Below are 12,335 nucleotides of genomic sequence, written 5' to 3' on the forward strand. Positions count from 1 at the left end.
CAGTCATATATCCTTGCTGGATATAACTAGATCAATTAGCTTGTCCTATCGCTAGCTACCAAACAGAGTGAAAAGGGAGTGTGCATTTCGACAGGTGGGCAATTTTTACATATAGCACCTTTTAAAAAAAAAAAATTAAGGAAAAAAAATTCTGCAAATTTCTATTTAGAAAGTTAATTTATAATTGCTGAACATAATGTTTTAATTTTTTTTCTGTTTTTAATCATGGCATGTGCAAAAGTGTCTTTTTTTTTTATAAATAGTTTGCTGAAGTGTTTATTTCTTTTCACTTTAAAAATCAACATGTGGTTTGGCCAGGGGTGCCCAGATTTTTGCATACAGCTGCCTCTTAAAAATAAATTTCAACCATAAGGATTTATAGAAAATATCTTTTTTATAATAATAATAATAATTTTACTGATTCCAAACTTTTGACTGACCGTGTGTGTGTATACATTACCATTAGAGTGCATGTGAAGGAGGAGTGTGTGTGGTGTGAGTGAACTTTGTGAGCATTTCTGTGCATGTTACTGTATTTAAGTTTGAATACACATCGATTCATAACCCTGTATTTCCACACTGTCCTGCTTCCATACCCATCTCTGTGTGAAGCTCCTGAAAGAACTTCTGGTTGTAAATGCGTGCCACGCCGCTGATCTCCGGCACCTGAGCCTCAGCTGCGGTGCGGTGGTTAACGAAGTTAGCTGTGATACCGATGGCCAGTTTCCCTCTCAGCTCCTTCCTCTTAAACCCTGATTCAACACACACACACACACACACACACACACACACACCATGAATGACTATTTATCAGAGCACTAATGACTAATCTCAGAATACACACCAGTTTTTTTCGGATTAGCGGTGTGATCGTACATCAGGAAGATCACATCATGGCAGTGAAAATGGAAATAGCTCTAACACTTATTTCATTTATTAATCTTCGGTAAGCTCTTTATCCTGATCAGGATTACCATGGATCCCGAGTCGACACAATCCAAATCCCAAAACGTATTCACGCTAAATGACAAAAAACACAAGTGTTGCACTGCATACATAATGGAGGCTGTTTAATACTCAAATCATAAACGAGTCCAAACAGTGCCCATCACTTTCACAACATGTACTTTTATATTTAATTAAACTGATACATAATTAAACATGGCGTACATGTATTCAGATCCCTTCTCCTAGTTCAAGCTACAGAACTTCTCTGCAAACAAGAGGCAGTTGTTACATCACTTACACTAGGGGATGAAAAGTGGAACATCTGACTGCGGGCTTTTTGCCTACGAATATATAAATCCCAAAAATTCAAATTACATTCAGACCAAAGTTTTTACTGACGAATCTTACCATCAGGTACAAATCTTCCTCCTCCTGCTGAGATGAAAACGTCAAACTGATACGAAGAAGCAGGATGAGCCTCAGGATGCAACAAAGCCCTCCAGCCTGAAGGAGAACCAGAGTGAGTTTGTTTTCTAGCTTCGTTTCGGGTCACACTTCACCACAAACATGCAGAAGAAGTGACGTAAGGCTTTGTATAGAAACTGATCACGTACCTGATCCTGATGCTTGGGGTTCAACCAAACCATTGTAGGTCACTCCAGTGTGAACCTCGACCCCCAAGAGCAGAGCCAGCTTCAACAAAATTAACTGCAACTGGCGGATACCTGTAGACGTAAAATAACCACAAATACAGACAGGCGAGTCAGAAAACACACTGATATTCATTCATACCCCTTTTCCACCAAATCAGTTCCAGGGCTGGTTCAGGGCCAGTGCTGGTGCTGGTTCACAACTCGTTCAACTTGCGAGCCAGCTGAGAACCAGTTTGCTTTTCCATAGCTCACGGTACTAAGGGAAGCCATGTCATTACGTCGCTGTATACGTCAGTTACGTCGCTACGTTTGCATAAACCTTGGCACGAATATCAAAGCAAAAACAACACGGAAGAAGCAGCAGCAGCAACAACAACAACAACAATAATAATAATGGATGACTTCGCATTTGTACAGCTGCTGCTTCTCGTCGCTTAGAAGTGGCGATCTTTCGCGGTCTTGTTATTATTGTTGGTCTTAACAACTCCGCCCCCCCCGCTGACGCAAGCAGTTCTTTCCTCTGGCCCAGCAGAGAGTTGGTGCTAGCCTGGAACCGGTTTTTCTGGCCCCAGAGCCAGTTCTTTGTCAGTGGAAACAGAAAACCCGGTTCCAAACTAAGCACTGGCCCCGAACCAGCCCTGGAACTGCTTTGGTGGAAAAGGGGCAACAGTCTCTAGAGCTTACACAGAGTGGTGCGAAAAACTAAAAACACAGAGTGAGTGACAGTTATGCGGGTGGAAACACCTTGTTGGTAAGAAGGGCTCAGAAGAAAACGGCCAGATTGGTTCGAGCTGCCAGGAAGGATATAGTAACTCATGATCACTCTTTACAACTGTGGTGAGCAGAAAAGCATCTCGGCACACACAAAACATCGAACCAGGCTGTTTTGTAGCGTTTGAGGGGTAAAATTTTAATTCTAGAAAAAAAAAAAAAGTCCCACTGAAACGGCTACTACAGTAGAGTTAGCAAGATCATCAGCAGATACACAAAATGATACATTTTTCATGAATGAACTTCTGAAAGCTGGAGTCAGATGAAAATGAAAATGAAGAGAAGCTAAATGTCACCGGATACACCTGTACAAATCATCGTGAGCTTCCTGGGCTAGCAGTAAGTGTGGCTTCTTTGGGATCTATTTCTGTTAGCAGAGCAAAAATAAACAATTTATTTGACCATACTGTGTCCAAAGTGTCAGATAGTAGTTATTAGAAAACTGTTGCAATATTCCACTCACAAATCACGATGTTATACTGGATATCGACACGGCTGTGATCCAGCCGGTATTCACACTCTCGCGTGCGTGATATTGCTCAATTCTCCATTGGAATAAAATAACTAATCGCTCAGATACAAGATCTCCTCGTTCCAGGCAAGCCGGGCTCCTGATTTTTCTACAGTAATATGCGATTCGTGAATGTACACTCGCCGGCCACTTTAATTTGACCTTGTTCTTGAGTCTAAGACTTATGTTCTTGGCTGCAGGACTGGAACCCAATGTGATGATCTGCTGTTGCATGCTGAGATGCTTTTCTGCTCACCACGGTTATAAAGAGCGATTATATGAGTTGCTATATCCTTCCTGGCAAAAAAGGTTCGGACCAATCTGGCTGTTTTCCTCCGACCTCGCTTATCAACAAGGCGTTTGTTTCCACCCACAGAACCGTCGCTCACTCGCTCATGTTTTTCGCTAGCCTGGCAAGCCAGACTAAATGTGAATATTTAGTCTGGCCTCGATCTGTAGACATTTCCGAAGCGGGTAGGAGGAACAAACCGCTGTCTTTCAAACTGTCTCTGTGCGTATAGGCCAACGCTCTGACCAATCAGCGCAACAGTGACTGTGACGTAGTCAGAGCGACAGAAAGCAGTGGGGGAGGCCTTGAAATAAATAATTTTTCAAAATGCGTATTAATTAATAAACAGGTTCTAGATATTAAGAAGTTTGGAGATAATGACCACAAGTTTGGAGTCCGTACCACATACACATTTTTTTCAAGTGTTTTTCAAGGGTTTGCTTAAACTGTTTTTGAGAGTTTTTATTTAGTGGTGTTTGGTGAAATAATTTCCCTTAAATTTAAAATAACGGGAAAATAAGAAACAATCAAAAAGTAAATGTTTCAAAGCTGTTCATTAATTCTTCGTACTGCACAAACTAACCCCATCCTTTTGGCTACGAGCGGAGCCAGCTGGTAGATCAGACTTTTGCCATAGCCGGTCGGCAAAACAGCGAAAACGTCCTTCTTGAAAAGGAATGAGCGGAGAGCCTCTTCCTGCTCATGTTTCAACGAAAACTCCAAGTCTAATTCTTCTAAAACTGATTCCAAAGCGGAGTCAAATGCGCGCTGTTCACTAGCCCGTGGCCATCTTTCCTGTTGCGCTTTATCCAGCGTCGCGCAGCTTTTTCGTCACTCCTGCAAAAGCCCGCCCAAAGAATCCAAACAAAAACCTTGCGTTGTGATTGGCGGGCACGATTTGATGCCCGGGGCGTTTTTGTTTATATGGTGCGAGGCTAGACCCATTCGTTAGGCAAAAAATATTTTTGGCCGCTAGGCAGGTGGCTCTAGTTTACTAGGCTAGTTTTTCGCACCATTCTGTGTAAACTCTAGAGACTGTTGTGTGTGAAAACTGCAGGAGATCAGTTTCTGAAACACTCAAACCAGTCCATCTGGCTCAAACCAACAACTGTGGCATGCCACCGTGAAAGTAAGTTGCACTTTGAGATCACGTACAGTATATATTTTTCCCATTCTGATGTTTGAAGTGAACATTAACTGCAGCGCTTGATTTGTATCTGCACGATTTGATGCATTGTGCTGCTGTCAAGGGATCGGCTGATTAGAGAACTGCATAAGGCCAAAAAAAAAAAAAAAAAAAAGTGTGTTTCAGGTAACATGAAATACTAAAATAGGGTCGGTAGGTAGGATAAAGGTTTTTTTTTTCATAAATTTTTTTATTTTGTTCGAAAAAATTAACACAAGTAAACATCTTAGTTTATCATCAGACGCCTCATGCGATTGACGTGAATATCGCAAGAGTTCGAGTTATGATGTTCTGCACGAGATGGCTGCGCCCATGTTTATGCAGGGGGGCTGATAGAAGTGGCGAAAAACATTTTACTTTTTATCGTTTCTTTCACAACTTGAATGCGTGCGTTGAAACAAAGAATTATGACAAACTAACGCCGCTTACACTAAAACATCGAGGGAAATTTGTAATAAAAACTTTACGGTCGGCAATTTCGACGGGGAAATTCTCGATCGGTCAGGTTACCGGAAACACATTATTTTTTTTTATTTGGCCTAAAACAGACAGCAGGTGATCCTAATAAAGTGGCCAGGGAGTGCATGGTTCATTTTCTTGAGCCGATTTAAAAAAAAAAAAAAAAAAAAAAAATTCTATATACCACGGGCGATTGCTCCAAGACAACGAGGGAGGCTCAGCCTCCTCTAAAAATGACGAACATCGTGTAGGATGAATTGCGCTAGGCTTATGTTATAGCCGACCTTATAACATTGCTATTTCAGATCCAGAATCATAGAAATATATGTGCTCAACCCAACTACAGTGCGAAATCATTCCGTTATAACTTTCCCCAGTTTGCCTAATGTGTGCGTGAGTTTTTCCCCCTCGACAGCGCGATGCAGCCCAGCCTCAGTGGATTGGGAGCTATGTGCTTGTCAATCTCAAAATGCAAGACGATTATTGGACAAATACTGCGAAAATGCCCGCCCACGGAGTCCCAGCCTCAGTGGACTTCAATGGCATTTGGGAGCTATGCGCTTTTCAATCTCAAAATGCAAGACGATTATTGGACAAATACTGCGAAAATGCCCGCCCACGGACTCCCAGCCTCAGTGGACTTCAATGGCATTTGGGAGCTATGCGCTTTTCAATCTCAAAATGCAAGACGGTTATTGGACAAATACTGCGAAAATGCCCGCCCACGGACTCCCAGCCTCACATGGGAGGGACATGGCAGTTTCCGCGAGGAGACTGGTGATTGGTGAAAGCGGCCGGATATTTTCTTTGATTGACAGCTCGTTTCAAATATAGACAGGCAGCGGTACAGTGTTGCCAGACTGGGGGGGTTTCCCGCCCAATTGGGCGGTTTTAAGTACATTTTGGCGGGTTTTGAACATATTTTGGGCTGGATAACATCAGCAGTATCTGGCAACATCAGTTCAGTCCCATGCGGATTCGCTAGTGCTGTGGTGTATTGTAAGAGATCAGCTTACATTTCGATTTCATTCATTACATACGGTTTCTACCAGCTTTTTTAGTTTGTATATATTTTCATTGTAAATAAAGTGTAAATATAGTGTTGTCAAGTTTGCTATCTTAGTTCCAGAAATTTCGTTTATTTGAGTGACTGAACTTGAACTTGAGGGGGCTAGTCAGCTAGCAAGAAAGCTGCGCACGGATGCAAAGCATTGCTGATTTAATTTTGGCGAAGCCATTTGCCAGTCTTCCTTTCGAGGAAAAAATTTAAATTAAAGAGCAGGGTAGACCAACGCCTCAAATTGACTTGGTGAAAAAGGTAGGGAATAATACTCGTTCCTTTCAGCTCTCCTGGTACGAGAAAGTGAATTGGCTAACAGCAAGTGACCCACATCAACAACAGTAAATAGGCTACTTTAGTAATATGTCATGGATGGACCAAAAATATAGAATCTATTTAAAATGTTATGAGTATATTATATTGGAATATGTTTTTCTGGATATGAATTAAACACAGCTACAATTTGGAAAACATTTTTAAACAAAAACACAGCCGAGGTCAATTTTTAAACAACATGCCACAATTTTAAAATATAAAATGTTAAAATATAACCCCCCCAACACCACCATCATGTATATTGGACAGTAGGCTAATGGGCCAAAAGAACCTGTTATTTCACAGTTTGTGACGCTGCCAACAATCAGCCAGATCAGAGCAAGAGTATGGGCAAAATTGATGTGTTTTTTCTTTTAAAATCTGGACATATCGTAACCGACCAGCCTCCCGTTTGAAAGACTACCAGCCGCCACTGCTATATACCCTGTACTTTAGATAGAGTTTTGATTTATACTGTACGCACAAATTAATATACCCTTAGTATGGAGAGGTCTGTGGTACAAAGCTACTATTTGAATATTAATAAGAAACACAAATAAGGCATTTTTTTGTTGAAATGATTTACAAGAAACACATTTAAAAAAAAAAAAAAGGATACTCACTGATGTGGTCAAGAGAACCAGAGCAGAATTTGCCATAAAACTTCTTTGCACCAAGATTGCGTAAATCTCGGATTGTGTACGGCCACAGATGCAGGACATTGTTCCTGGAGAATGAGGTTCTCTTTTCTAACAAGACCACCTGCGCACCGAGCAGAGCCAACTCTATGGCCGTCCTCAAGCCACATGGGCCTCCTCCCAGGACTAAACACTGTAACAGAGGAACCGGGGGGGGGGCTTAGATACAAAAACAAATCATATTTTAAAAAATAAATAAAATCTGAAGACAGGTTCATACCTTGGTCTTGGCGCAGGGTTTGCCGTGGTCATAGTCTGGGTGTGATGCCCTCTTGTCAATCTTCTGCCAGAGTTCCTTTGCTTTCCAGTAGTTCAGCTTCTCCTTCAGCTTGCTGTAAAAGTGCCGATAGTCTTGGGCATCTAACTTTAGGTGGCGACAGAGCTCACTGAAATTCTGCTGCACCTCTTTGCACGTCTGAGCGAGCACAAAGCTGTCAAACACGGCATGGCCTGAATTAACAGGTTCCTGCTGATTGGTCATGCTGTAGGATAGCCTGGAAGACAAGACAACGCCACACAACAAGAGTTTACGTTAGTAGGTGGTTTTGAATTGTAGAACAGACAGGCATAATCAGTAATGCAGACGATGGTCATTAATCACCCGCAGAACAGCACAATGCACGTGACAATAAGCTTTTCTGAACAAGTGCACAAATGTGATGAAGACGACAGGAGTTCCACAGAGTTCAGAGTAAATCTAGCACAACGACGGCGACCTTTGAACTTGCAACAGATCGCTTCAGAGATTTTTATCTATTTTGGCCTCAGAAGGCAGATGGCAGTAACTGCTCATAGGTTAGACAGAACAATTGCTTCATCTTTAGTTGGAGGTTTAGGAAAACAAGTAGTAAACAGTGCCTCCAGTAAGTATTTGCCCCCTAGTAAGCAGTTCTCTTTTTTGCTTCATTGCAACATCAGATTTAAGTACAAACAAACAAACAAAAAAAAAAACCTGCTTCACCAACCAGAGTAAAAGCTTGGTGCATTGTCCTTCTGTAGCAATTCCAGCTCTGAGTACATGATATATGGTCAGCCAAGACTTTTCTCTACAAATTCCAGGTCCTCCTAGACATTCCCAAGCTAACTGCAGGGTTCCCGCTGGTGCTAGTCACTGACGAACAGAAACTATAAGTGACGAAGAGAAAATTACCAGCAGTCGTCACAGTAATGAATGTATCTGTCATTTTTATCATAAGTCACCTTTTCCAGAAGTCACTCCACAAATCCCTATGTTTGCTGAAATCCAACCCCAGTGAACAGACTTCCTGCAGTTGATTCCCGGAATTGATGGCGGGAAGCCAGAGTGTAAAACAATGAGCATGTGCTTGTGACCAATAAAAGACTATACTTAATGACCAAACGGGCACCAAGCTTTTAACCAATCACAGTGCGTCTTAATCAGCCTGGTGTGGTGGTGTAATTATCTCTGCGTGACCCGAACAATGGTGTAGTCTAAGCTGACGAAGTTTTTTGGGCGGCTTCTTCAAGCACTGAAGATGATTTAAGGGCTGAAACAGCCATGGGGGAGGCAAACTCGGAGCCCCTACTGTCCCCGAGCGCACCGGACAGTGTCAGTAATACCGGGGCCACTTTATTAAAAAAGAACAAAACAAACCACACCCATGCCAAAGTGAAAATGCTGTCAGCCAGCAAGCGACTGAAGTGAGCTATGTTTCAGGGGCCGTGGCGTGGCGAGTCCCTGTGGCTAACATATGATGAAAAACGCATTGTCATTCTGCGTTCGGTTTGTAAATTGATGGAAAAATAAAATCCCTCCGCCTTCTCGACTCGATTTACAATTGAACAAAGTTTTGTATTGAAATAAAGGCGAAAGGGAGTCCTAATACCGCTTTTGCTAAAACAAGTGTTGCCAGGCAAAACAAACCTCGCCCAACAGCACTTATTTTACACCGATATGTTGATAATGCTAATATTTCTCAATCGTCAGCTGTCGGGTTATTTGCCTATGAAAATCCATGATCTTGAGTTTGACATTTCAAAGTCATTCAAGGTCAAAGGTCACAGTGCCCAATGAAAGCCCATGTGTCACTTCATACAAGTTGATAACGGTAAATATCTGTCTACCATCAACCGTTTTCAAGTTGCAGCCCTCTGAAAATCCGTGACCTTGAGTTTGACCTTTCAGGGTCACTCAAGGTCAAAGATCATGGTGCCAAATGAAAGACCATATAGGAGTTCCGATATGCTCATCTGTCTATCAGCAACCGTTTTTGAGTTATAATGGAAAATATGTTATTTTGACCAAAAGGTTGCCCTTTCCGGTGGCCTTAAAGGAACAGTCCGCCGTACTTCCATAATGAAATATGCTCTTATCTGAATTGAGACGAGCTGCTCCGTACCTCTCCGAGCTTTGCGCGACCTCCCAGTCAGTCAGACGCAGTCAGACGCGCTGTCACTCCTGTTAGCAATGTAGCTAGGCTCAGCATGGCCAATGGTATTTTTTGGGGCTGTAGTTAGATGCGACCAAACTCTCTTCCGCGTTTTTCCTGTTTACATAGGTTTATATGACCAGTGATATGAAACAAGTTCAGTTACACAAATTGAAACGTAGTGATTTTCTATGCTATGGAAAGTCCGCACTATAATGACAGGCGTACTAACACCTTCTGCGCGCTTCGGCAGCGCATTGATACGGAGCTCAGATATCAATGCGCTGCCGAAGTGCGCAGAAGGTGTTAGTACGCCTGTCATTATAGTGCGGACTTTCCATAGCATAGAAAATCGCTACGTTTCAATTTGTGTAACTGAACTTGTTTCATATCACTGGTCATATAAACCTATGTAAACAGGAAAAACGCGGAAGAGAGTTTGGTCGCATCTAACTACAGCCCCAAAAAATACCATTGGCCATGCTGAGCCTAGCTACATTGCTAACAGGAGTGACAGCGCGTCTGACTGACTGGGAGGTCGCGCAAAGCTCGGACAGGTACGGAGCAGCTCGTCTCAATTCAGATAAGAGCATATTTCATTATGGAAGTACGGTGGACTGTTCCTTTAACATTCACCTTGACCTGATTACCCCCAAAATTTAATCATGTAATCTACGGCCCACCTACCCTGAAAATTTGAAGTCGATCGGTGCAACCGTCTAGACACTAGATTGTTAACAGGCAGACACACAAACAAACAAAAGTTTGAAAGAAAACAATGAGATAAACTCCATCATGTAGCATGTCAATAGAAGCAGAATTGAAAGATGAACATTTTGGAATTGGTTTGAAATAAATATGATGAATATGAAGGAAAATATCATGGAAAAAAACCCCACGATTTTGACTTTTTGGGTGACCTTGCCCAGATGATCCTCAAAACGTTGGAAGTTCTATTTGAGACCAATGCCCATCTATCCTGAAAGTTTCATGAAGATTGGTCCAGCTGTTTTCCTGTAAAATGTTGCTAACAAAAAAAAACCCCACCAAAAACAATACCTCACCCCGGTGGACTCCGTCCCGGGCGAGGTAATAACCTGAAGCAAGCTCAAACTAAAGAGGTTTATTTTAGCTTGATAGTGCACAGGACGCCCAAAATCAAGCCTTTCTGATTAGAGTCTGGAGTGGAGCCCAAATTTTATATGTAATGGAGAAGCCTAGCTGTATCTGTACACATATTTGAACTGTGCCAGTTCGGTTGGTATAAACCTGTATCGAGTCCATTTTGACAAGTCGGTAACTAAGAAAAAAAATAAATAGACTAGGAAAAAGTGAAGCATACTTCTTTGACTTCATTTTTTTCAAGGGAAAAAGTGGAGAATATTTTTTCAGGACTCAGCAGAAACCCTGTAACCGAGATATCATCTCTCCAGTTGCTCCTGGATTTGTCCCCAGGGTCTCTGTCCAGCAGGAGCCAACCAACATGTCTCTGGTGTAACCTTGTTAGTAATAATCGGAGCTGTAAATACACCCACTGTCGCATGCATACACGTTTTGAAACAAGCCACCCACTGAGTGTAAAAAAAACCGCACTGTGGCTTGAAATGATCAGTGAACTGCTTTACACGTCACCCCTTGCAGCAAGGCAAGTTATGACATGACTGGTGAAACCACAACTTCTTTGTGCATCCGGGTGAACAGACCAATAACCGAAACGATTTACAACAGGAAGCATCTTCATGAGTGGCATGATGAACCTACTCTACAAGGGATCTTAACGGCTCTCCGTGTCACCGAGATCGCGTGATCGAAGGAGAAGTCTCCGATTCAAGACGCTTTCTGTTTCTGCTGATTTCCTTCCCATGGCAATTTGGGAAACAGTGCTATAAATCAGCATGGTCTCTCAGGACCTCCCTTTGTTCTGTGTTAATTATTTCCACAAAACGAATGTAATTAAATGGTAAAGGGGCACAAGATGAAAGAGTTTTTAAGAGCAGTGAGTCAAAAGGAGGTAACCTGTTTTCCCAAGGAACACCACTTCCTATGCATTTATGGCTATAAAAATCAGGGGAACAGCAAAGAACACCTTAGACGAGCTGAAGGACATCGAGGCCATAAAAACACGCAGGTAAACCATATTCTAGGGACCATGTTCTAGAAAAGTCTGGATGAGCAACAAACATGACTAATACGTTGGTATTAGTTCATGGGTATTTTACAAAACGCCTCTCAACAGATGAAACATCAGCACTGTCATGGTGATAAAAGACAGTGCAAGGCCTGTTTAAAAAAAAAAAAAAAAGGCTCATTGAGCATGACAAAAGGGGTGAAACAAACAAACAAACAAACAAACAAACAAACAAACAAACACTCAGCCTCACCGCTACTGTGTTAGTGATCCAAATGCATACGTCAACCTTTGGTCAATCAAACCTGTATAACCAACCTCCAAAATCCGTATTTCCCTTATAAAATCCGTATAAGATGCAAATTAAAATAATTTACCTAAAATCTGAATGATAATTAACAATGATATATCCCAGTTACTTTTTATTCAGTATTAATAACAACAAACCTTCAGAATGAATACAAAGCTCCAATGTTCGACAAAAACACCAAGTGTTATCAGCGTAGTTACGAAGGAAATACTTCGTTGTTTGGAGACAGGTTTCACCAAGCGGCTATTATGCGCCAGACTTCATATTAGCCACAAAGTCAGAAAAATCTGTTCGTAAAATTACGTTATAATGACCAAATACAATGAAAAGTATTTTTCCAGTCTCACCTGTGAAAGGTAATCCCATGCGATCTCGTTTGGACGGTAAACCTGTTGGTACAGTTAAACGCAGCACATGAATGAGGCATCTTTATTCTCGGCTACTGTCTAGACGCTATACCAGAGACGGGTGAAGAATCTCCACTTTGCCACATCCAATATGGCGGCGAGGATGACGTATGATTCTACGCAGAAGGCGGCGTCTATGTTTATATGTCTATGACTTCCCGGTTGGCGGGATTCTCGCAATGCGGTGTGCGCATGATCAAAAGTGGAACG

At 42.0% G+C, this 12,335-nt stretch overlaps 1 protein-coding gene across 4 annotated transcripts in view; it reads right to left on the reverse strand.

Moving 5' to 3' along the window:
* mical1 (microtubule associated monooxygenase, calponin and LIM domain containing 1) overlaps positions 1–12,335 on the reverse strand; it is a 98,306-nt gene that overhangs the window by 56,024 nt on the left and 29,947 nt on the right. For all 4 annotated transcript variants that reach the window (XM_060937365.1, XM_060937364.1, XM_060937363.1 and 1 more), the window contains exons 2-6: positions 7,111–7,384; positions 6,816–7,023; positions 1,563–1,673; positions 1,357–1,452; positions 597–752 (exon numbers count right to left, since the gene is read on the reverse strand). In XM_060937365.1, the coding sequence (XP_060793348.1) occupies positions 597–752; positions 1,357–1,452; positions 1,563–1,673; positions 6,816–7,023; positions 7,111–7,371 (832 nt within the window). In that variant the 5' untranslated portion in view covers positions 7,372–7,384. The remainder of the gene's footprint in view (positions 1–596; positions 753–1,356; positions 1,453–1,562; positions 1,674–6,815; positions 7,024–7,110; positions 7,385–12,335) is intronic.

This window comes from Neoarius graeffei, chromosome 13 (genome assembly GCF_027579695.1).
Source record: "Neoarius graeffei isolate fNeoGra1 chromosome 13, fNeoGra1.pri, whole genome shotgun sequence".
Taxonomy (NCBI): domain Eukaryota; kingdom Metazoa; phylum Chordata; class Actinopteri; order Siluriformes; family Ariidae; genus Neoarius; species Neoarius graeffei.